Source organism: Apium graveolens, chromosome 8 (assembly GCF_009905375.1).
Source record: "Apium graveolens cultivar Ventura chromosome 8, ASM990537v1, whole genome shotgun sequence".
Taxonomy (NCBI): Eukaryota; Viridiplantae; Streptophyta; class Magnoliopsida; order Apiales; family Apiaceae; genus Apium; species Apium graveolens.
In genome coordinates, this window is record NC_133654.1 from 66,142,174 (window position 1) to 66,168,415 (window position 26,242).

General features: G+C 37.0%; 1 protein-coding gene and 1 non-coding gene across 2 annotated transcripts; one reads left to right on the forward strand and one right to left on the reverse strand.

Annotated features, from left to right (window-relative positions):
- The first annotated feature begins 250 nt into the window (after positions 1-250).
- On the forward strand, positions 251-628 carry LOC141679659 (uncharacterized). Its single transcript, XM_074486100.1, has one exon. It carries the CDS (start codon positions 251-253, stop codon positions 626-628), a length of 378 nt encoding a protein of 125 aa, XP_074342201.1.
- Positions 629-6,035: 5,407 nt separating this feature from the next.
- On the reverse strand, positions 6,036-6,142 carry LOC141681801 (small nucleolar RNA R71). The gene has a single exon (XR_012559225.1). It is a non-coding gene; the product is annotated as a small nucleolar RNA R71 (small nucleolar RNA).
- Positions 6,143-26,242: the final 20,100 nt, after the last annotated feature.

Genomic DNA, 26,242 nt, shown 5'->3' on the forward strand with positions numbered 1-26,242 from the left:
TGATGAATAGTACACTGAACACATTCCGAGAGAGCAGAACACTATGGACGATGCCCTATCTAAGTTCTCCTCGTTTGAAATCGAGAACTACCGGAGATGTATCTACTTCCAGGTCCCGAAGACCCCTACTATACATGTCATATATTTGATATCACCAATTAGTGTGGCAAGTTATGGGATAGATCCAATCAAAACTCACCTTAAGACTGGATGGCTCCCCGATAATGCTTAGGAGGCATGCAAGTTGTCCATGAGAGCATTGAGATATTCGTTGATTGAAGGCCTTCTGTACAAAAGGGTCAAACTCTCGAGAAACACTTGGGCGGATGAGTTACTGCCTATACTTTGGGAATATAAAACCACCTATAAAGTGACAACTGAAGCTACCCCGTTCATGCTGGCTTACGGAGCCGAAGCTACGGTACCTCTAGAAATCACCCATGGATTGCCTAGGGCCGAAGCTTATGAACCAAAAACTAATGAAGAAGGCATGAGGCTCACTCTTGATCTCATTGATGAGGTTAGAGATGAGGTCAACGCCCGCAATATAGAGGATCAAAGAAGAGCCCCCTTTATTACAATAGAAGGGTTAAGGAAAGGTTCTTTCAGTAAGGAGACTTGGTCTTAAGGAAAATTGAGGCATCAGGAGTCGGGGAGAGAGGACAGCTATCCCCTAACTTGAAAGGGCCTTATAAGGTCAAAAAGATACCAGGACGAGGATCCTACAAGTTAGAGACCTTGAACAGTGATGAAGTGCCCCACACTTGGCATGCTTCAAACCTGAAGGTCTATTATGTTTAGGACGTTCATAACATGTTCCTAGTACTTAGTAATAGATATATAAATAAGTTCGACGAAACAATCTTATGTAAGGGTTGAAACCATTTTTCAAAGATATTATCTATTTATGCAAATTTGTTTTTATCATCTTGTCTACCAATTTATTTAAGTTTAAGCATCTAAAGAATGCAAGTCCCGAATGACCAAATGCCGAGAAGAAAAGACAAGTACGAAATTAAACCAATTGATGCATAGATAAGATCATGAAATACAAATAGGTTACAAAACATCGGAGTTCAAATAAATAAGTTTTGAATAAAATGCCATAGGTGGGATCTAACTCCATGCAAGGCCATCACTCATCTGAAGAATCATCATCTGTCTCCTCTTAATTCCCATATTCCTGAGCAACCTCATCTTCCTCTTCTTCACCATCTTAATCTGAACCAGCCTCCTTGGAGCTCCCAAATTTTCCCGTAGAGAGCCTCCTTGGAGCTAGGGCTTCCTGAAGGAGATTTTCCCTTAAACCAGAACCCTCATGGCTCGAACTTGATAGACACTGCTGGCGAGAGGTCTCGGGCAGAGACCCGGAGACCTGTCCGGGTGGATCCATCACAGGAACTTTCAATGGTAAGTGAAAAGGCTCGGATCAACCACATCTGCATACATGCCATAGACGTCCTTGACGCCCATTTTCCATCATATATACAGGTTCACAGGGTACATCTGATCATCATGATCATCTATCATCTTAAGGAACTCTTTGGATCCATGATACACATTCACAAGCTTTCTCCACTCCATCTTCCTCCTTTTCATCTCCTTGGCATGCTTCTTGGTGTGCCTTAGACTAACGATGTATTGATATTTTTGATACAAAATTTTAAATGAGTGATCATTTGAGTCAGTTTTGTAATTAGTGACTCACTTGATATATTTGGATGTAATAAGTGACCTATTTGATAATTAACCCAAAAGAGAAGTCAAAAGAAGGCTAACTCCAAAGGGAACAAGGGTAAAATACTAAGATCGAGCAAGACTCAAGAGGGTCGAGTCCCCAACACAGAGAGTCCCGACCGGAAAAGACCTTCACGAAGGACTGATCCCGGCCGATCAAGACCAGGATGGACCGAGTCCTCCAAATGGAGGCCTTTAGGCCGACCAGAACCTCTTGAAAGGGTGATCCAGGGCCTCCTGGAGGATTTCCAGTGACCATCCTGTGAAAATTTCTTAAAAACTCTGAAGAAAATTCACTAAAAGAAGTACACTTGAACAAAAATGTTTACAAGTTAAGATGTACCTGGTACAAGGTGTGAGCCCCTAACACCTCAGCCTCGAGAAACTTTTCACGTGATGAGATGTGAAGAAGGTCTGGAGGAGTAATGCAATTCTTGGACCATTCAAGAGTAGGGACCAGACTCCCAAATACCGAGTCATTGGTAGATATGCCCCAAGAAGGTTCGAAGGGGATCTTCAAGTTTCCATCCGAATCTTTTTTCCCTTTTCTTTCCGGAGCTAGAGGCCTCAAAGGATGCCAAGACTTTAGGAATAAGATTAACTTACTTTCCCTAGCCATCCTTCCCATAATCATGTCACTCTTATCAGTCAGTGCGTCCAGGGCCTCAGCATCTGAAACAAAACAAAGGAAAGATGGATATAAGAACAAACTTGACCAAGTTTGAGATAGAATAAAAGTGAATACTCCTCTCTAGAGAGGCTGCTAATGCCATCCTCGATGAGCTTCATCTCCTTAACAAACTTCCAATAAGGGTCCTTCTATTATTATCAATAAGGCGATCGTGATCGTAGAGCTCAATATCTGTAAGATGGAGGATGAAGTGAGCACTGTCTACTGATAAGCTAAAATCACGTCTGAAGTAAACTCCCCAACCGTCCTACTTCCACTCTAAGAGCACAAACTTTTTGTTCCAATGGTGGATAGAATCGTGGAGAGAATGCGTGTTCATAATGTGAGGAACACATGGCTTGTGTTGTAGAAGAACCCAGTTAGGCCTAGAGGAAGGAGATGCCTTCAACATGAAAATACTTTGGAACATTGAGACACTCAGTGGAATACTAAGGTCGTTGCACTTCATGATGAACAAATACTTTGGAAAATTAGGTGCCCTACGAGAACAAGTTTCGTGAAGACTAGAACATCCATGAGAACAAGTTTCACAGAGGCTAAAACGTCCATGAGCACAAGTTTCATGAAGATGAGAACGTTCACGAAAACAAGTTTCATGAAGAACAGAATTTTCACTAGAACAAAGAATAGACCATTCACTAGAATGAGTATAGAGCGTTCACGAGAGCTAGAACAGAAAAGTTTTGAGAAGTTCCATGACCTGGCCGACCAGGACCACCATGGAGGTGGCTCAATGGCCGACCAAGAGCAGGATGAGCTGAGTCCTCCACGTGGGGGGCTTGGGGCCTAGTAGAACCTCTTGCAAAAATAAGATAAAATTACAAGATGTTCACCTCCTAGCTAACAAGAGGCTCGCCCCAGCCAACCAGAAGCGGCCGAGTCCTCCACATAGAAGGCTATGACTGAGCAGGACCTCCTGTGAGGTTGGTCAAGGACCTCTTAGAGGTTTTTTGGTGACCGTCCTGCGAAATTTTTTGAATTTTTTTGAAAAACTTGGAAAAATCGATTTTTTTTGAAATTTTAGCCCATTAGCATATTCTAGTTTACAATTAGGTTATTGTAAACCTAATTAGCAGTTTGTGCATGGAAATTAGCCCTGTTTAAGGATGACTATACCTGATTAGGGCTTGTTAGCAGCTTTCACCCTATAATTTAGCTTGAAAAGGGTTAAGGGTTGATAAATTCTCGCTTTTTAGTCCCGATTAGGACTTTTTAGTGTTAAACACTATTCAATTAGCCCGTGAAAAGGCTCTAAGTATGTATACTCACACTATATAAGTCATTGTAAATGTATAGGTCACTGAATACTTTACGATAAAATGACGATACTTACGAAGGACCGATACCCATGAAGGACGGATACTCGGGAAGGGCCGAAAGTACCCTGACTCGCGAATAAACCAATATAACTTCCACGAAAACTTATGTAGTATTCTCGGAAGTTGGGGACAAATGATATAGATTGAAAATACATTTTAAAGACACATTAAATGTGATAGGTGGCATTTTATACCACTTAGAACGTCTTAAAATAGCTTAAATTGGTGTCTTGAAATCAAGTATTTTATGTATTTGATGCATTTTTCTAGTGTTTGTGCATTTCAGGGTAATAGCTGCATTTCGGGGGAGTAATCATCAAGAATAAGCCTTGGCACGTGTTTAGCATTGCGAGAGGGAAGAGTGGAGCAGATTACAGTGAAGAAACGGAGCAAACTCAGAAAAAATCCAGTAGGGGTCTGAGCGCCCGCTCAGCTATGCTGAGCGGCCGCGCAGGAAGCTGAGCGCCCGCTCAGCTATGCTGAGCGGTCGCGCAGATTCGGGAAAAAAGATAAATTATTTTAGACTTCTATTTCTGTTTGGCTTCCAACTTCTGTATAATCTGAGTTTTATGGGACTTCTATATAAGTAGATTCAGAGACGTTTTCACGAGGTTGAATCGTTGTATTAAGCAAGGAGAGAAGGAGATAAGGAAGAAGACCGTTTTAGCACACCGCAACGAAGAGGAAGGATATTTTCTTGTGATTCTTTATTTCGTTATAACGTTGGATGCTAGTTTTCTTTCTTTGAACCTATTTACTCTTGTGACGTACTCTGGTTTAATATAATTAGTTTGGTTATTATTCTCTTGTGTTTATTTATCATGTTTTCATATGAACCCATGATGACGATAAGTGCTAACATGGGCTAATTGTGATCATGGGGTCGTAACGGATTTACTATAAAAATTCTCTAGTTAGTTGTTTAATACCTTAGTGTGTGATGATTGTATGATATCTAGTATTGGTTGTGCGTATTCGTCTTATGTGCGTCACGAACATATAAGATAGGGTGTTAATCTCTTGTGAAGCGACGATGGATCTCGAGATTTAGAACTTGCCATGCTAGCATAGGTTCATGTATGATGTTGTATGATTAGTGGGTAACTCTAACCATTTTATTCGCCCTCTGTAATCAAAAGGAATAACTTGTGCTTAAATCATTATGTTGTCAATTTCTATAGACATATAGGGACTCAACATAATTGATGCATATTCAACTTCTATCTTAATTATGGATGTTTGGTAGAATGGTATTAGTACAATGAAAGTTGGCTTTTATCAATTTCGTGTTATTTGATTAATATCATCACTGTTGCATGCTAAGGATAATAACAATGACTATTGAAGGAAGTAGTAATGAAGTTGTGATCTCATGAGTGTTTTAATATTGTTAATTCGAAGTGTTAGTTAAGTGGTTAATTTTAGTAGTTAATTGTAGTTAATAAATAGTGAACAATTCTAAGTGTTATTGTCTTAACATTGAGAAGTAAATATACATTGGTGAGTGACTTTAATTGAACATAATTAGTCTGAGTCTTTGTGGGAATGAACTAGAAAGTATTCTATATTACTTGCGAACGCATATACTTGTGTATGTTATTAGCGCATGTTTTCGCCCTAACAGTTTTTGGCGCTACTGCCGGGGACTCGACGTATTTGTTTAGTTTATGTACTTACCATCATTGGTCATTTGGACTCAGTGATTAAGATGTTTTTGTTACTTATTGTTTCCGGTTGTGTTTCAGGTACTTTAGCGAGCTTTTATGCAAACTCGTTCTCGTACTCGCAAGAGGGCTTTAGATACAGCTGAGGAGACAGACGAAGTTCTTGATATTCCGGAGAAGTTAGATTTTGAAGATTCGGATTCAGGAAGTGAGCAGAAAGAACCAGTAATCATGGGTGATCGTATTGTTCCGGACGATCCAGCTCTTATGGACTTTTCTCGGCCTAAAATTGATGACATTCAGTCAAGCATTCTTCATCCGGCTATTCAAGCTAACACCTTTGAAATCAAGCCAGGCACTATTCAGATGGTACAAAATTCTGTTTCTTTCGGAGGTGCTGCGACTGAAGACCCCAACATGCACATAAGGAATTTTGTCGAGATCTGCAGTACTTTCAAATATAATGGCGTGACTGATGAGGCTATCAACCTGAGGCTTTTCCCATTCTCACTGAGGGACAAAGCTAAGGACTGGTTACATTCTGAACCAGCTGGGTCCATCACTACTTGGCAAGATCTTGCACAAAAGTTTCTGGTGAAGTTTTATCCAATGGCAAAGACTGCTGCGATGAGGAGTGCTCTTACTCAGTTTGCGCAGCAACCTACAGAATCTATGTGCGAAGCTTGGGAACGCTACAAGGAAATGTTGAGAAAGTGTCCACATCATGGAATGCCCGATTGGATGGTGATCACTGGTTTCTATAATGGTTTGGGGGCCCAATCTCGGCCCATGCTCGATGCAGCAGCTGGAGGCGGCTTGTGGGCCAAAAGCTATACCGAGGCTTATAATCTTATCGAGACTATGCTGTAAATGAGCATCAAAACCCAACTCCGAGGATGATGCCTGGGAAGGTAGCAGGTATTCTGGAAGTCGATGCAACCACAGCTATTGCAGCGCAGCTCCAAGCGCTGTCTATGAAGGTCGATTCTCTAGCTACCTATGGAGTCAATCAAATAGCTATGGTCTGTGAGCTTTGTGCAGGTTCTCATGCTACGGATCAGTGTTCTCTCATCAATGAAACTGTTCAGTATGTGAACAATTATCAGCGACAACAGCAACCTGTGCCAGCTACTTATCATCCTAACAACAGAAATCATCCAAATTTCAGCTGGGGTAATAATCAGAATGCTATTCAGCCGCCACATCAGCAAGGTGTGAGTAAACAGTTCAATCCACCTGGATTCCAGCAACCACAACAGTATGCTCAAAGGCAATCATATGCTCAACAGGGAAGTGCAGCTGCACCCACTAGTGCTGATTTTAAGGAACTTAAGCTGTTGTGCAAGAGTCAGGCGGTTTCGATTAAGACCTTGGAAAATCAAATCGGTTAAATAGCTAATACAGTGCTCAATCGTCAACCTGGAACACTTCCCAGTGACACGGAAGTACCTGGCAGGAAGGAAGCTAAAGAGCAAGTCGAGGCTATTACCTTAAGGTCTGGGAAAGTTGCTGATGCTGGAAAGGCAAAAGAAGGAGAAGCTGAAGTTAGAGATGGAGAAGCTGAAGTTAGAAATGAAGAAGCTAAGCAAAAGGAGAAAGCGGTGGAACCAAAGAAGACTACTGTAACACACTCTGCCTGAGGGTAATACAGGGGAGAAACAACTCTATCCTCCACCACCATTCCCTAAGAGATTGCAACAACAAAAGCTGGATAAGCAGTTCGGTAAGTTTCTGGAGGTGTTCAAGAAACTTCACATCAATATACCTTTCGCTGAGGCTCTGGAGCAAATGCCTAGTTATGCGAAGTTTATGAAGAGTATTCTTTCAAGAAAGGTGAAACTGGATGACCTTGAGACCGTTGATCTAACGGAAGAATGCAACACTGTGCTGCAGCAAAAGTTACCTCCAAAGCTTAAAGATCCAGGTAGCTTCACCATTCCTTGCACCATTGGCAAGTTGTCGTTTGACAAGTGCCTTTGTGATTTGGGAGCAAGCATCAATCTGATGCCGTTGTCGATCTTTAAAAAGTTGGATTTGCCTGATCCAAAACCCATCTACATGTCTCTACAATTGGCTGATCGTTCTATTACTTACCCAAGGGGCATAGTGGAGGATGTGCTAGTCAAGGTGGATAAGCTCTTCTTTCCTGCCGACTTTGTTATTCTGGATTTCAAGGAAGATAAGAAGATTCCCATAATTTTGGGAAGACCTTTCTTGGCTACTGGCCGTACCTTGATAGATGTGCAGAAAGGTGAACTTACTATGCGGGTGCAGGATCAGGATGTGACCTTCAATGTATTCCAAGCAATGAAATTCCCTACAGAAGATGAGGAGTGCTTAAAAGTGGATGTGATTGATTCTGCGGTTACTTCCGAACTCGATCATATGCTACTGTCTGATGCATTAGAGAAGGCTTTAGTGGGGGATTTTGACAGTGATGATGAAGATGGCAACGAGCAGTTACAATATCTTAATGCTTCTCCCTGGAGGCGAAAGCTGGACATGCCGTTTGAATCTCTTGGTACTTCTGACCTCAAGAATGCTGAAGGAAAGCTCAAACCATCAATTGAGGACGCACCTACCTTGGAGCTTAAGCCATTGCCTGAACACTTGAGGTATGCTTTTTAGGTGATGCATCTACTTTAGCTGTTATTATTGTATCTGACCTTTCAGGTAGTGAGGAGGACAAGCTCTTAAGGATTTTGAGAGAACTCAAATCGGCTATTGGATGGACCATAGCAGATATCAAAGGAATCAGCCCTTCATATTGCATACATAAGATTCTGCTAGAGGAGGGTAGTAAGCCAACTGTTGAGCAGCAGCGCAGAATTAATCCTATCATGAAGGAGGTGGTGAAGAAAGAAATTCTGAAATGGCTGGATGCAGGCATCATTTATCCTATTTCTGACAGTTCTTGGGTGAGCCCTGTGCAATGTGTGCCTAAGAAAGGAGGTATCACTGTGGTAGCAAATGAGAAGAATGAGCTCATCCCCACTCGAACAGTTACATGATGGAGAGTATGCATGGATTATCGAAAGTTGAACAGAGCCACGAGGAAGGATCACTTCCCTCTTCCATTTATTGACCAGATGCTTGATAGGTTGGCTGGTCATGAGTATTATTATCTTCTGGATGGTTACTCAGGGTATAATCGGATTTGTATTGCACCAGAGGATCAAGAAAAGACTACCTTCACTTGTCCATTTGGCACGTTTTCTTTTCGCAGAATTTCATTTGGGTTATGTGACGCCCCAGCCACTTTTCAGAGATGTATGATGGCTATATTCTCTGACATGATTGGGAATAATGTTGAGGTGTTCATGGATGACTTCTCCGTCTTTGGACATTCGTATGATGAATGTTTGAATAATCTTCGTGCCGTGCTCAAAAGGTGTGTGGAAACTAATTTGGTGCTCAATTGGGAAAAATGTCATTGTATGGTGTGTGAAGGCACAATTCTTGGGCATAAGGTCTCTAGCAAGGGTCTGGAGGTGGATAAAACCAAGGTGGGAGTCATTGAAAATCTTCCACCACCTATTTCGGTGAAAGGAATCCGTAGTTTTCTTGGTCATGCGGGTTTTTATCGGCGGTTCATCAAGGACTTTTCGAAGATATCTAAGCCGTTATGCAACTTGCTTGAGAAAGATGTGCCTTTTAAATTTGATGATGAATGTTTGACGGCATTCGAGACTCTTAAGAAGAGTTTAATCACTGCACCAGTTATTACAGCACCGGATTGGACAGAGCTGTTTGAGATGATGTGTGATGCGATTGATTATGCGGTAGGCGCAGTTCTTTGGCAGCGCAAGAATAATCTCTTTCATGTGGTCTACTTTGCTAGCAAGACCTTAAACGGGGCCCAAATGAACTACACCACTACTGAGAAAGAGCTCTTGGCTATAGTCTTTGGTTTCGAGAAATTTCGATCTTATCTGCTTGGGACAAAAGTGACAGTATTCACTGACCATGCGGCCATTCGCTATTTGGTTTCCAAGAAGGATTCGAAGTCGAGACTCATTCGTTGGGTGCTCTTACTATAGGAATTTGAGTTAGAGATCAAGGATCGGAAAGGTACTGAGAATCAAGTAGCTGACCATCTCTCTAGATTGGAGAATCCCGAGTCTACTTCACAGGATAAGACATTGATCAACGAGTCTTTTCCGGATGAGCAGTTGTTCGTAGTTCAGGAGGAAGAGCCATGGTTTGCCGATATTGTAAACTATCTTGTCAGCAATATTTTACCTCCTAATTTGACCTCAGCTCAAAAGAAAAAGTTCCTGCATGAGGTGAAGTGGTATATGTGGGATAAACCATATTTGTTTAGACAGGGAGCTGACCAGATCATCAGGAGATGTATCCCGTTCTGTGAGACGGAGGGGATATTACGAGACTGCTACTCCACAGTTTATGATGGACACTATGGTGGTGAGAAGACGGCAGCTCGTATTCTGCAAGCAGGTTTTTTCTGGCCTACCTTGTTTAAGGATGCTCATCAATTTATTTTAAGGTGTGATCGTTGCCAACGAGTGGAAAATTTGACGAGAAAGGATGAGATGTCGTTAAATGTGATGCTTGAAGTCGAGGTCTTTGATGTTTGGGGAATCGATTTCATGGGGCCTTTTGTCTCGTCCTGCAACAATCAGTACATATTGCTAGCAGTCGATTATGTCTCAAAATGGGTAGAAGTCAAAGCTCTACCAACAAATGATGTAAAGGCAGTGTTGAATTTTCTTTATAAGCAGATCTTCACAAGGTTTGGAACGCCTCGGGTAATCATAAGTGATGAAGGGTCGCATTTCTGCAACCGTAAGTTCACTTCTATGATGCAGCATTATAATGTGAATCATCGAGTTGCTACTGCCTATCAACCGCAAACAAATGGTCAAGCGGAAGTGTCTAACAGAGAGATCAAGCGCATTCTAGAGAAGGTTGTTTGTCCGTCAAGGAAGGATTGGTCTTTAAAGCTCGATGAAGTTGTTTGGGCTTACAGAACAGCATACAAAACTCCACTTGGTATGTCCCCGTTTCAACTGGTGTATGGTAAGGGATGTCATTTACCTGCGGAGCTTAAGCATAAGGCCTATTGGGCGTTGAAAAAGTTGAACCTGGATCTAGATGCAGCTGGAAAGAAGCGAATGCTTCAGCTTAATGAACTTGATGAATTTCGACTCCAAGCGTACGAGAACAACAAAATATACAAGGAAAAGGTGAAGAGGTGGCACGATAGGAAGCTACATCCTAAGTTATTCGTGCCGGGGCAACAAGTTCTCTTATTCAACTCTCGTCTCCGACTTTTTCCTGGGAAGTTGAAATCAAGGTGGTCTGGGCCTTTTATTGTCTTCCACATGGAGCGGTGAAGATTTTTGAGAATGATCCGGACCAAGCATTCAAGGTTAATGGTCAGCGTTTGAAGCACTACTATGGAGATACGACAAACCGAGAAGTGGTAAGTGCCGTTTTGTTGTCAACTTGAGGAAGGTACGCAACGTCAAGCTACTGACGAAAAAGAAGCGCTGCGTGGGAGGCAACCTATGATTTGTTGTTATAGGAACCCTTAGAAGTTAATAACCTATCCAAAACCATAAAAAAAATTAGAAAAACCGGGCTTTAAATTTTTTTTTCCAGTGACCCCCTGAGCGCCCGCTCAGCTCTGCTGAGCGACCGCTCAGGGGTCGGCTGCCAGAATTTTTTTTTAAGTCATAAAAATACAAAAAAATTCAGAAAAATAAAACATAAAATTCAGCCATAAAACCCACGACCTATTCCCCATTTCCCCATGATTTTTACCCATAAACCCACTCCTATTCAAATTCTAACCTAATCCAATCCCTATATATACATACACCAATCCCACATATCTCCCACACAACTTCTACACTCAAACTCTCTCCCAAACACAAAAACACAGTTCTCAAGCACTTTTATTCAGATTCAATGGCACCCAAGAGAGCAAGAACTATCGATAGCAGCAACACAGTCCCTACTGCTGATTCTTCGAGGGGTACTACTACGAGGCCTCGGTTGAATGACAGGGCTGCGGAGGAGGAGTACACTAGGCTTCTGGGGAAGCCGATTCTGAAGGAGAGAGGATTTTTGCCATCGGGGAGGGATGGTGAGTTGTTATCTATGATTGCAGAGAAGGAGAGGATAGCTTTCTGTGAGTCGCCTGAAGCAGTGCCTATGAGCGTGGTTCGCGAGTTCTATGCAAACGCGAAGGCCGAGAAGAATGGGTTTTCTGTGGTCCGGGGGATGACGGTTGATTATCACCCAGCGGCGATTCGCCGTGTGATTGGGCAGCGAGAGAGGAAACCCACGGAGGAGAACTGGAATGAGAAAATTGCTGAGGATTTTGACTTGGATTTGATTTGTGCTACTCTCTGTAGGCCGGGCACAGTGTGGACCTTCAAGACTGGAACTAATGAGTATCGTCACTTTCCGGTGATTGCGATGAACAGGTATGCCCGTGCATGGAATGCGTTTATTTGTGCTAATATTTTGCCATCTTCGCATGTACATGAGGTCACAGTTGAGAGAGCACAGTTGTTGTGGGTAATTTTGAATGAGGAGTACTATGTGGACCTTGGTGAGTTCATCTACCAAGGGATTCTGAAGTTTTTGAGGGGAGCTAAGCACATGAACATCCCTTATGCATCCATGGTTACGAAGCTTTGTCGAGCAGTGGGAGTGAACTGGCCGTCTCATGAGCAGTTGCAGTTGCCGGCCGCTCCTATTAATTCTGGGACTCTGAATGGGATGCAGGAGTGGACCGGTGGTGAGCCCGAGGAGCATGGCCTGGGTTATCGTCTTCTAGGAGGGCGTCCAGCACGAGGTGCTACTATGGCGAGGCCAAGGCGTGATGAGGCTTGTTCTTCGAGAGCTCAGGAGGGTGCTGGGATGGCTGATGCCCAGTATAAGAGGCTGTCATGGCGGATGGATGATATGTACGAGACGCAGAGCAGGTTTGCTCAGGAGCTCACCCTTGCGCTACAGACTGCTTTTCGAGGCCTTGGAGCTGACATCCAGTGGCCAGTTTTTAGTGAGGACTCTGCGTATCCGCCGCCTGATACTCCACCCACTAAGGGTGATGATGATAATGACTCTGAGTAGGTATACCATGTGTTCCTTTCTACTACCTTCACTGGGGACAGTGAAGATTTTAAGTTTTGGGGTGGTAGTTAAGGAATATTTTGTGTGTGTCATATAACTGCATATTCATGATAGTTAGTTCATATAGTGCATAATTTTTGCCATATAGTTTTTTTTATAGCTTTATTTGTTTATCATGTCATGTAGCTCATACATATGCCATGATCCCTTTTGCGATGATTTACCGACTAATTTGTGATGTTGATGCGAGTGTAGTGATGGCGTTAAAGTGATGTTCAGTTGTGTAGGTTGATATGCATGCTAGGAGCACTTGTATTTTCACTAAGTCTTAGAGAATGCTAAAGGACTAGATTGTTGTCATGATCTAGATTATTTTCGAGGTTAATCTATTTATTATGCTTAGAATTTTATAATAGGTTCTTAGTGATAAAGGCATGAAAAAAAAAATGGAGTAAAAAAAAATTGGAATTTGTTGCTAATTATGGCTAGGCGTCAAATGGCTAGTAGCCGGCTCGTATGTTATGCGAGTAGTCTAGGGTTGAGCAAGATGGAGCGAAACGCACTTGTTCAGAAATATTGAAAAAAGAAAAAACAAAGTAAAAAAATGGAAAAAGAAAAAAAGAGTATGTGTTTATGCATAATTGATCACGAGTGGGCTCTTTGGTATTCGAGTTATTAAGTTCTTAGGGGACTTTGTGCCTAGTGACCTAAGGCTTTTAGAGTCTGGGATCCGCTAACCTAACGCTCGCTACATGGATACCATTGTATAAGTCTTTTATAGACCTCACTCATCGCACGATCAAATAAGCATTATTGTTATGAATAAAAAGCATGATTCCGTGATAAGCTCCAGAATTCTTGTAGTGTTATAAGTCACTTTGTGCCTAGATTTTTATTCTTTGTATAATCATGTGATTGCCTTGATGATAGTTGAGTTATAATAATTGATCTAGTTCCGAAGCATATCTGTTAAGCATCTGCACACACCACGTTTCTGGCTGTATATTTGTTTGCATGATTTGATATCTCTTTAGTCGCCTAATTGCATTTGTTGAGATGTTGTAAGTTGGTTGGTTTGGTCGGAGTAAGGGGGATCGCTGCATTTCATATAGATTGCATCCATGCATGTTTTTTTATTTGTTTTTGAGTCTGTGACGCTTGAGGACAAGCATCGATTTAAGTTTGGGGGTGTGATAAGTGGCATTTTATACCACTTAGAACGTCTTAAAATAGCTTAAATTGGTGTCTTAAAATCAAGTATTTTGTGTATTTGATGCATTTTTCTAGTGTTTGTGCATTTCAGGGTAATAGTTGCATTTCAGGGGAGTAATCATCAAGAATAAGCCTTGGCACGTGTTTAGCATTGCGAGAGGGAAGAGTGGAGCAGATTACAGCGAAGAAACAGAGCAAACTCAGAAAAAATCCAGTAGGGGTCTGAGCGCCCGCTCAGCTATACTGAGCGGCTGCGCAGGAAGCTGAGCGCCCGTTCAGCTATGCTGAGCGGTCGCGCAGGGTCGGGAAAAAAGATAAATTATTTTAGACTTCTATTTCTATTTGGCTTCCAACTTTTGTGTAATCTGAGTTTTATGGGACTTCTATATAAGTAGATTCAGAGACATTTTCACGAGGTTGAATCGTTGTATTAAGCAAGGAGAGAAGGAGATAAGGAAGAAGACCGTTTTAGCACACCGCAATGAAGAGGAAGCATATTTTCTTGTGATTCTTTATTTCGTTGTAATGTTGGATGCTAGTTTTCTTGCTTTGAACTTATTTACTCTTGTGACGTACTCTGGTTTAATATAATTAGTTTAGTTATTATTCTCTTATGTTTATTTATCATGTTTTCATATGAACCCATGATGACGATAAGTGCTAACATGGGCTAATTGTGATAATGGGGTCGTAACGGATTTACAATGGAATTCTCTAGTTAGTTGTTTAATACCTTAGTGTGTGATGATTGTATGATATCTAGTATTGGTTGTGCGTATTCGTCTTATGTGCGTCGCGAACATATAAGATAGGGTGTTAATCTCTTGTGAAGCGACGGTGGATCTCGAGATTTAGAACTTGCCATGCTAGCATAGGTTCATGTATGATGTTGCATGATTAGTGGGTAACTCTAACCATTTTATTCGCCCTGTGTAATCAAAAGGAATAACTTGTGCTTAAATCATTATGTTGTCAATTTCTATAGACATATAGGGACTCAACATAATTGATGCCTATTCAACTTTTATCTTAATTGTGGATATTTGATAGAATGTTATTAGTACAATGAAAGTTGGCTTTTATCAGTTTCGTGTTATTCGATTAATATCATCACTGTTGAATGCTAAGGGTAATAACAATGACTATTGAAGGAAGTAGTAATGAAGTTGTGATCTCATGAGTGTTTTAATATTGTTAATTCGAAGTGATTAATTAAGTGGTTAATTTTAGTAGTTAATTGTAGTTAATAAATAGTGAACAATTCTAAGTGTTATTGTCTTAACATTGAGAAGTAAATATAAATTGGTAAGTGAGTTTAATTGAACATAATTAGTCTGAGTCTCTGTGGGAACGAACTAGAAAGTATTCTATATTACTTGCGAACGCGTATACTGGCGTGTGTTATTAGCGCGTGTTTTCTCCCTAACAAAATGTTGCATTATTTACGCTGAGGATTCTTCACCAAAGCCCAATACAAACCAGGCTGGTCTAGGCTCGTAACAGACTAAGGACGATCCAATCAGTCAAGGTCTACAAGGAGAGGTCGTCAACGTCCACGAACATGAGTTGTTCGTGGACTAGGTCCAGTACGGCTAAAAGAACAAAGACATGACATCCAACATGGATACTAACTCCTACAAGGAAGAATCTCGAATCCCTTTCCTTACAGGACTCCTAATTACCATATAAGTTGGAGACTTGTCCACTAAGTCTCCCAACACAAGTATAACCTTAGACTCATCTCTATATAAATCTATAAAGGGCTCTACCCCTGAACCTAGAATTACATTTTTGCCTTGATTTTCTATATTACAGAGATACGTAGGCATTTGCGAGGACGTCCAGTCCCCACCGCGAGAACAACCATTAAAACTTGAAACTCACCAAACCTGGCATTAAATACTAATCAACCCAAATTTTATTCCCCAAGAAGTATAATTTATGATAAATAAAGTTATGATATATTTATAACATTATATAATATTTTGTGGCTATATTTTAATAAATGATTTTACTATTATGCCATATCATCTATCTTTTGGCAGTAACGTCTATATCAACATCATTTTAACAGTTTAATTGACGAATTGACTGTTAGAAAATGGAAAGTTTGAGGCATGTTTAAGAGTTTTTCTTTATGTAATTTCCTAAAAGTAATTGCTGGAGGTTGTTCCTTGTAATGAGGACTTAAACTTTCATGTTTGGATCTAAGTCATTTTCTTAATGTAGCCCATATAAAAATTGAGGTGAAGTTAGTAGCTTGAAATGGGTTTGTGGGTTTTGTCCCATATTGATTAAGTTAAGAGGGGTGTAGTGCTTTACATAGTACCATGTGCAAGAGTAGTATACCAACTACTAAGGCATGTGGGTGTGCATGGTGTTATTGTGTGCCTCGCGCGCACAAACACATACACGTGTGCCGCCGCCGCCACGCCACGACTCGGGTCAGGTTGGGTGGAAAGGCGATTTGGGCGCTTGTCTCGTCGTCTCGCGTACGCGAGGCGACCTAGGCGAGGAATTTTACTACTTGTTTAATTAAATTATTTACTGACTTATTATATTTTATTAATATGAATCTTGAATATGTTTTAACAGGGAATATCGTTAATTGCTTATCAAAATTGTAAACTCTGATTTGCGGTAAATACTGATCAAGATTTGCTGGGTCTGAAAAATCCTGACATTGGTCAGGATTTGCTGAGACTGAGAAACCCTGACCCCCTGGATCAGGAATTTCTATGGATGATAAATCCTGATGTTGGTCAGGATTTGCGGTGGCTAGTAAATACTGATCGGTTGGGCTGGATAAGGATTTGCTTTGGTATATATTATCTGTTAAGGTTTTGAATCTGTAATATTCAATTAAATGTTGTTTAAGTCAGTATATTTATCCTAATTAATGTAATATCTTCAGTTACATTTTTATTTTATATTATATACAGAACTAGACATTTTGAAAAATATATACTACAATCACATACTTGTGAAACCCTAACAACTATCTCTCTCTCTTTCTCTCCTTCATAACATATAGATTATAGCATAGGTGTTCTTGGCGAACTGAGGTACAGGTCGCTGTTGAGTGCTACGTATCTGTGGACGAAGTACTTTGTGTTGTTGTATCCTAGAAGTGATATTGCTGCAACCCAACACAACGTAAGTGGGGCAATAATCTCCTCCTGAACAGTCTAGACTTCTCGAAGGTTAGGCGCCTCAGTTGTTCATAAATGTTTCAGATTTGTTAAAACTTCTGTTAGAGCTAAGTATTCCTTCCATTCTTTGTCAATTCAGTTACTGATTTATCTTGTTATTTGCCTTCGTGTTTTGTTTCATTATTTGGTTTAATTTGTTTGTTCTTGTTAGTATGTGATATATATAATTGCCTCATTATTGCGCATAGTGTTAATTTATTACCCAACAATGACAAAAATCTAAAATAAATGTAACGTTAATGGTTAAAATTAGTTTATTAAATGTTTAGTGGTTACTTTCTAATGGACCTAATGATTTAGTAATAAAAAATATGTTTTTCCCAAATTTTATTAGTAAAATTTAAATAAGCATTCCGAATCCATTACGCATCCAAGAAAATGATGATAACTTAATTTTTTTAATAAAATTTGGAAAATGAGTTGATAACTTGGTAATTACTCTTATCATTTACTCCTAATAAGTATTTACGAGTCGAGGGCATCCACTACAAAAATTATGGTCATTCATGACAAAAAATTTATACTAAAATTCGTCACAATTAAAAAATTGGTGTACATAATTTTTTGGCGGTAAGTTTTCTGTCGTAATTCACTAAATTTGTTTTAGTGATCATCATAAAATGTTTCGATGACTCCATTAGTCATGTAATATGATTATAGTAAAATTAAATTAAATTTGACAAGTTGTTTATTCTCGTAGTCAAACATTTTACTCGATAAGTTTACTAACTAATCCGTAGCTATTAAATTAAATTTGACTAGTTGTTTATTCTCGATAATTAAAATTAAATGGATTTAATTGAGTCGGGCTTTTGTTTATCAAATTCCAATTTAATTTTGAGTTAGTTTTTCTGATTCAGTATAGCCAAATTCGATTATTTTATCAATCAATTAATATTGTTGAAACTCATTCTAACTTGCTTAAAATGATAAGACTTAAGTTGTTGAGAAACATTTTAAGCCATGTTCATTGAAAGTGGCGTTTGAGTTTGAGTTCGTATCAACTCGATAATGTGTTTAACATACTTTGTTTGGTTAAACTCGAGATCAATTAGATCCTATATATAGTTAGTGTAAAAGAGTTAATATAGTACGATAGTCGGGGATAGAATTATGATTTCATAAACTCTAAATTGTATTATTAAGTAAAGAGACAAAGGTTCGATACTTTAATTGACCAATTTAATATTAATGTTGAATAAAAACGAGTATGAGTTGATCATCATATAACATTAAAATTGACATTTTGTGAAAGAAGATAAAAGATTTAAAAAATTGAGAAATTATTTTTATATAAATATTATATGAAACATACCGTACATTGCATGACAATAGAACTAATACTATTTTATTAAATGGAGTCTGAATTTTTAAAAGAAAACATTAACTTTTGGTATTTTCAGTAATGAATTGGAGTAATTTAACTCGAAAAATTAGAAGGGAGTCGAGACAAAAGTTGCGCTCCCACCCTTTTCTGAATACAAAAGCTTAAACTATGAAAAAGAAAAACACCACTCTTAGCATTATTAGAGAGAATATTGGAAAGAGTCTTGAGACGCGAGAGAACATCCAACGCTTCTGTGTCTAGTTCCCCAAAAGTAGAGAAGGCAAAAGGGATGAACGAATAACCATGGTCAGCGCAAATCCTTGAATACTTCCATTTTTTTCTTTTCAACCGCATTTAGCAACGCCACCCCAGGAGCCTATGAACTCACTCCCCCACCAGCAAAAGGAGAAATACGAGTCACATCCAGACATGCATTTTTACCTTGGGACCAATTGAACAATAATAGATCTGCATGTCTTATCATTTACTCCTAATAAGTATTTACGAGTCGAGTGCATCCACTACAAAAATTATGGTCATTCATGACAAAAATTTTATACTAAAATTCGTCACAATTAAAAAATTGGTGTACATAATTTTTTGGTGGTAAGTTTCCTGCCGTAATTCACTAAATTTGTTTTAGTGATCATCATAAAATGTTTCGATGACTCCATTAGTCATGTAATATGATTATAGTAAAATTAAATTAAATTTGACAAGTTGTTTATTCTCGTAGTCAAACATATTACTCGATAAGTTTACTAACTAATCCGCAGCTATTAAATTAAATTTGAGTAGTTGTTTATTCTCGATAATTAAAATTAAATGGATTTAATTGAGTCGGGCTTTTGTTTATCAAATTCCAATTTAATTTTGAGTTAATTTTTCTGATTCAGTATAGCCAAATTCAATTATTTTATCAATCAATTAATATTGTTGAAACTCATTCTAACTTGCTTAAAATGATAAGACTTAAGTTGTTGAGAAACATTTTAAGCCATGTTCATTGAAAGTGGCGTTTGAGTTTGAGTTCGTATCAACTCGATAATGTGTTTAACATACTTTGTTTAGTTAAACTCGAGCTCGATAATGTGTTTAACATACTTTGTTTGGTTAAACTCGAGATCAATTAGATCCTATATATAGTTAGTGTAAAAGAGTTAATATAGTACGATAGTCGGGGATAGAATTATGATTTCATAAACTCTAAATTGTATTATTAAGCAAAGAGACAAAGGTTCGATACTTTAATTGACCAATTTAATATTAATGTTGAATAAAAACGTGTATGAGTTGATCATCATATAACATTAAAATTGACATTTTGTGAAAGAAGATAAAAGATTTAAAAAATTGAGAAATTATTTTTATATAAATATTATATGAAACATACCGTACATTGCATGACAATAGAACTAATACTATTTTATTAAATGGAGTCTGAATTTTTAAAAGAAAACATTAACTTTTGGTATTTTCAGTAATGAATTGGAGTAATTTAACTCGAAAAATTAGAAGGGAGTCGAGACAAAAGTTGCGCTCCCACCCCTTTCTGAATACAAAAGCTTAAACTATGAAAAAGAAAAACACCACTCTTAGCATTATTAGAGAGAATATTGGAAAGAGTCTTGAGACGCGAGAGAACATCCAACGCTTCTGTGTCTAGTTCCCCAAAAATAGAGAAGGCAAAGGGGATGAACGAATAACCATGGTCAGCGCAAATCCTTGAATACTTCCATTTTTTTCTTTTCAACCGCATTTCGCAACGCCACCCCAGGAGCCTATGAACTCACTCCCCCACAGCAAAAGGAGAAATACGAGTCACATCCAGACATGCATTTTTACCTTAGGACCAATTGAACAACAATAGATCTGCATGTCTTATCATTTACTCCTAATAAGTATTTACGAGTCGAGTGCATCCACTACAAAAATTATGGTCATTCATGACAAAAATTTTATACTAAAATTCGTCACAATTAAAAAATTGGTGTACATAATTTTTTGGTGGTAAGTTTTCTGCCGTAATTCACTAAATTTGTTTTAGTGATCATCATAAAATGTTTTGATGACTCCATTAGTCATGTAATATGATTATAGTAAAATTAAATTAAATTTGACAAGTTGTGTATTCTCGTAGTCAAACATATTACTCGATAAGTTTACTAACTAATCCGCAGCTATTAAATTAAATTTGAGTAGTTGTTTATTCTCGATAATTAAAATTAAATGGATTTAATTGAGTCGGGCTTTTGTTTATCAAATTCCAATTTAATTTTGAGTTAATTTTTCTGATTCAGTATAGCCAAATTCAATTATTTTATCAATCAATTAATATTGTTGAAACTCATTCTAACTTGCTTAAAATGATAAGACTTAAGTTGTTGAGAAACATTTTAAGCCATGTTCATTGAAAGTGGCGTTTGAGTTTGAGTTCGTATCAACTCGATAATGTGTTTAACATACTTTGTTTGGTTAAACTCGAGCTCGATAATGTGTTTAACATACTTTGTTTGGTTAAACTCGAGATCAATTAGATCCTATATATAGTTAGTGTAAAAGAGTTAATATAGTACGATAGTCGGGCATAGAATTATGATTTCATAAACTCTAAATTGTATTATTAAGCAAAGAGACAAAGGTTCGATACTTTAATTGACCAATTTAATATTAATATTGAATAAAAACGAGTATGAGTTGATCATCATATAACATTAAAATTGACATTTTGTGAAAGAAGATAAAAGATTTAAAAAATTGAGAAATTATTTTTATATAAATATTATATGAAACATACCGTACATTGCATGACAATAGAACTAATACTATTTTATTAAATGGAGTCTGAATTTTTAAAAGAAAACATTAACTTTTGGTATTTTCAGTAATAAATTGGAGTAATTTAACTCGAAAAATTAGAAGGGAGTCGAGACAAAAGTTGCGCTCCCACCCCTTTCTGAATACAAAAGCTTAAACTATGAAAAAGAAAAACACCACTCTTAGCATTATTAGAGAGAATATTGGAAAGAGTCTTGAGACGCGAGAGAACATCCAACGCTTCTGTGTCTAGTTCCCCAAAAGTGGAGAAGGCAAAGGGGATGAACGAATAACCATGGTCAGCGCAAATCCTTGAATACTTCCATTTTTTTCTTTTCAACCGCATTTAGCAACGCCACCCCAGGAGCCTATGAACTCACTCCCCCACCAGCAAAAGGAGAAATACGAGTCACATCCAGACATGCATTTTTACCTTGGGACCAATTGAACAACAATAGATCTGCATGTCTTATCATTTACTCCTAATAAGTATTTACGAGTCGAGTGCATCCACTACAAAAATTATGGTCATTCATGACAAAAATTTTATACTAAAATTCGTCACAATTAAAAAATTGGTGTACATAATTTTTTGGTGGTAAGTTTTCTGCCGTAATTCACTAAATTTGTTTTAGTGATCATCATAAAATGTTTCGATGACTCAATTAGTCATGTAATATGATTATAGTAAAATTAAATTAAATTTGACAAGTTGTTTATTCTCGTAGTCAAACATATTACTCGATAAGTTTACTAACTAATCCGCAGCTATTAAATTAAATTTGACTAGTTTTTTATTCTCGATAATTAAAATTAAATGGATTTAATTGAGTCGGGCTTTTGTTTATCAAATTCCAATTTAATTTTGAGTTAATTTTTCTGATTCAGTATAGCCAAATTCAATTATTTTATCAATCAATTAATATTGTTGAAACTCATTCTAACTTGCTTAAAATGATAAGACTTAAGTTGTTGAGAAACATCTTAAGCCATGTTCATTGAAAGTGGCGTTTGAGTTTAAGTTCGTATCAACTCGATAATGTGTTTAACATACTTTGTTTGGTTAAACTCGAGCTCGATAATGTGTTTAACATACTTTGTTTGGTTAAACTCGAGATCAATTAGATCCTATATATAGTTAGTGTAAAAGAGTTAATATAGTACGATAGTCGGGGATAGAATTATGATTTCATAAACTCTAAATTGTATTATTAAGCAAAGAGACAAAGGTTCGATACTTTAATTGACCAATTTAATATTAATGTTGAATAAAAACGAGTATGAGTTGATCATCATATAACATTAAAATTGACATTTTGTGAAAGAAGATAAAAGATTTAAAAAATTGAGAAATTATTTTTATATAAATATTATATGAAACATACCGTACATTGCATGACAATAGAACTAATACTATTTTATTAAATGGAGTCTGAATTTTTAAAAGAAAACATTAACTTTTGGTATTTTCAGTAATGAATTGGAGTAATTTAACTCGAAAAATTAGAAGGGAGTCGAGACAAAAGTTGCGCTCCCACCCCTTTCTGAATACAAAAGCTTAAACTATGAAAAAGAAAAACACCACTCTTAGCATTATTAGAGAGAATATTGGAAAGAGTCTTGAGACGCGAGAGAACATCCAACGCTTCTGTGTCTAGTTCCCCAAAAGTAGAGAAGGCAAAGGGGATGAACGAATAACCATGGTCAGCGCAAATCCTTGAATACTTCCATTTTTTCCTTTTCAACCGCATTTAGCAACGCCACCCTAGGAGCCTATGAACTCACTCCCCCACCAGCAAAATGAGAAATACGAGTCACATCCAGACATGCATTTTTACCTTGGGACCAATTGAACAACAATAGATCTGCATGTCTTATCATTTACTCCTAATAAGTATTTACGAGTCGAGTGCATCCACTACAAAAATTATGGTCATTCATGACAAAAATTTTATACTAAAATTCGTCACAATTAAAAAATTGGTGTACGTAATTTTTTGGTGGTAAGTTTTCTGCCGTAATTCACTAAATTTGTTTTAGTGATCATCATAAAATGTTTCGATGACTCCATTAGTCATGTAATATGATTATAGTAAAATTAAATTAAATTTGACAAGTTGTTTATTCTCGTAGTCAAACATATTACTCGATAAGTTTACTAACTAATCCGCAGCTTTTAAATTAAATTTGACTAGTTGTTTATTCTCGATAATTAAAATTAAATGGATTTAATTGAGTCGGGCTTTTGTTTATCAAATTCCAATTTAATTTTGAGTTAATTTTTCTGATTCAGTATAGCCAAATTCAATTATTTTATTAATCAATTAATATTGTTGAAACTCATTCTAACTTGCTTAAAATGATAGGACTTAAGTTGTTGAGAAACATTTTAAGCCATGTTCATTGAAAGTGGCGTTTGAGTTTGAGTTCGTATCAACTCGATAATGTGTTTAACATACTTTGTTTGGTTAAACTCGAGCTCGATAATGTGTTTAACATACTTTATTTGGTTAAACTCGAGATCAATTAGATCCTATATATAGTTAGTGTAAAAGAGTTAATATAGTACGATAGTCGGGCATAGAATTATGATTTCATAAACTCTAAATTGTATTATTAAGCAAAGAGACAAAGGTTCGATACTTTAATTGACCAATTTAATATTAATGTTGAATAAAAACGAGTATGAGTTGATCATCATATAACATTAAAATTGATATTTTGTGAAAGAAGATAAAAGATTTAAAAAATTGAGAAATTATTTTTATATAAATATTATATGAAACATACCGTACATTGCATGACAATAGAACTAATACTATTTTATTAAATGGAGTCTGAATTTTTAAAAGAAAACATTAACTTTTGGTATTTTCAGTAATGAATTGGAGTAATTTAACTCGAAAAATTAGAAGGGAGTCGAGACAAAAGTTGCGCTCCCACCCCTTTCTGAAAACAAAAGCTTAAACTATGAAAAAGAAAAACACCACTCTTAGCATTATTAGAGAGAATATTGGAAAGAGTCTTGAGACGCGAGAGAACATCCAACGCTTCTGTGTCTAGTTCCCCAAAAGTAGAGAAGGCAAAGGGGATGAACGAATAACCATGGTCAGCGCAAATCCTTGAATACTTCCATTTTTTTCTTTTCAACCGCATTTAGCAACGCCACCCCAGGAGCCTATGAACTCACTCCCCCACCAGCAAAAGGAGAAATACGACTCACATCCAGACATGCATTTTTACCTTGGGACCAATTGAACAACAATAGATCTGCATGTCTTATCATTTACTCCTAATAAGTATTTACGAGTCGAGTGCATCCACTACAAAAATTATGGTCATTCATGACAAAAATTTTATACTACAATTCGTCACAATTAAAAAATTGGTGTACATAATTTTTTGGTGGTAAGTTTTCTGCCGTAATTCACTAAATTTGTTTTAGTGATCATCATAAAATGTTTCGATGACTCCATTAGTCATGTAATATGATTATAGTAAAATTAAATTAAATTTGACAAGTTGTTTATTCTCGTAGTCAAACATATTACTCGATAAGTTTACTAACTAATCCGCAGCTATTAAATTAAATTTGACTAGTTGTTTATTCTCGATAATTAAAATTAAATGGATTTAATTGAGTCGGGCTTTTGTTTATCAAATTCCAATTTAATTTTGAGTTAATTTTTCTGATTCAGTATAGCCAAATTCAATTATTTTATTAATCAATTAATATTGTTGAAACTCATTCTAACTTACTTAAAATGATAAGACTTAAGTTGTTGAGAAACATTTTAAGCCATGTTCATTGAAAGTGGCGTTTGAGTTTGAGTTCGTATCAACTCGATAATGTGTTTAACATACTTTGTTTGGTTAAACTCGAGCTCGATAATGTGTTTAACATACTTTGTTTGGTTAAACTCGAGATCAATTAGATCCTATATATAGTTAGTGTAAAAGAGTTAATATAGTACGATAGTCGGGCATAGAATTATGATTTCATAAACTCTAAATTGTATTATTAAGCAAAGAGACAAAGGTTCGATACTTTAATTGACCAATTTAATATTAATGTTGAATAAAAACGAGTATAAGTTGATCATCATATAACATTAAAATTGATATTTTGTGAAAGAAGATAAAAGATTTAAAAAATTGAGAAATTATTTTTATATAAATATTATATGAAACATACCGTACATTGCATGACAATAGAACTAATACTATTTTATTAAATGGAGTCTGAATTTTTAAAAGAAAACATTAACTTTTGGTATTTTCAGTAATGAATTAGAGTAATTTAACTCGAAAAATTAGAAGGGAGTCGAGACAAAAGTTGCGCTCCCACCCCTTTCTGAATACAAAAGCTTAAACTATGAAAAAAAAACACCACTCTTAGCATTATTAGAGAGAATATTGGAAAGAGTCTTGAGACGCGAGAGAACATCCAACGCTTCTGTGTCTAGTTCCCCAAAAGTAGAGAAGGCAAAGGGGATGAACGAATAACCATGGTCAGCGCAAATCCTTGAATACTTCCATTTTTTTCTTTTCAACCGCATTTAGCAACGCCACCCCAGGAGCCTATGAACTCACTCCCCCACCAGCAAAATGAGAAATACGAGTCACATCCAGACATGCATTTTTACCTTTGGACCAATTGAACAACAATAGATCTGCATGTCTTATCATTTACTCCTAATAAGTATTTACGAGTCGAGTGCATCCACTACAAAAATTATGGTCATTCATGACAAAAAATTTATACTAAAATTCGTCACAATTAAAAAATTGGTGTACATAATTTTTTGGTGGTAAGTTTTCTGCCGTAATTCACTAAATTTGTTTTAGTGATCATCATAAAATGTTTCGATGACTCCATTAGTCATGTAATATGATTATAGTAAAATTAAATTAAATTTGACAAGTTGTTTATTCTCGTAGTCAAACATATTACTCGATAAGTTTACTAACTAATCTGCAGCTATTAAATTAAATTTGACTAGTTGTTTATTCTCGATAATTAAAATTAAATGGATTTAATTGAGTCGGGCTTTTGTTTATCAAATTCCAATTTAATTTTGAGTTAATTTTTCTGATTCAGTATAGCCAAATTCAATTATTTTATTAATCAATTAATATTGTTGAAACTCATTCTA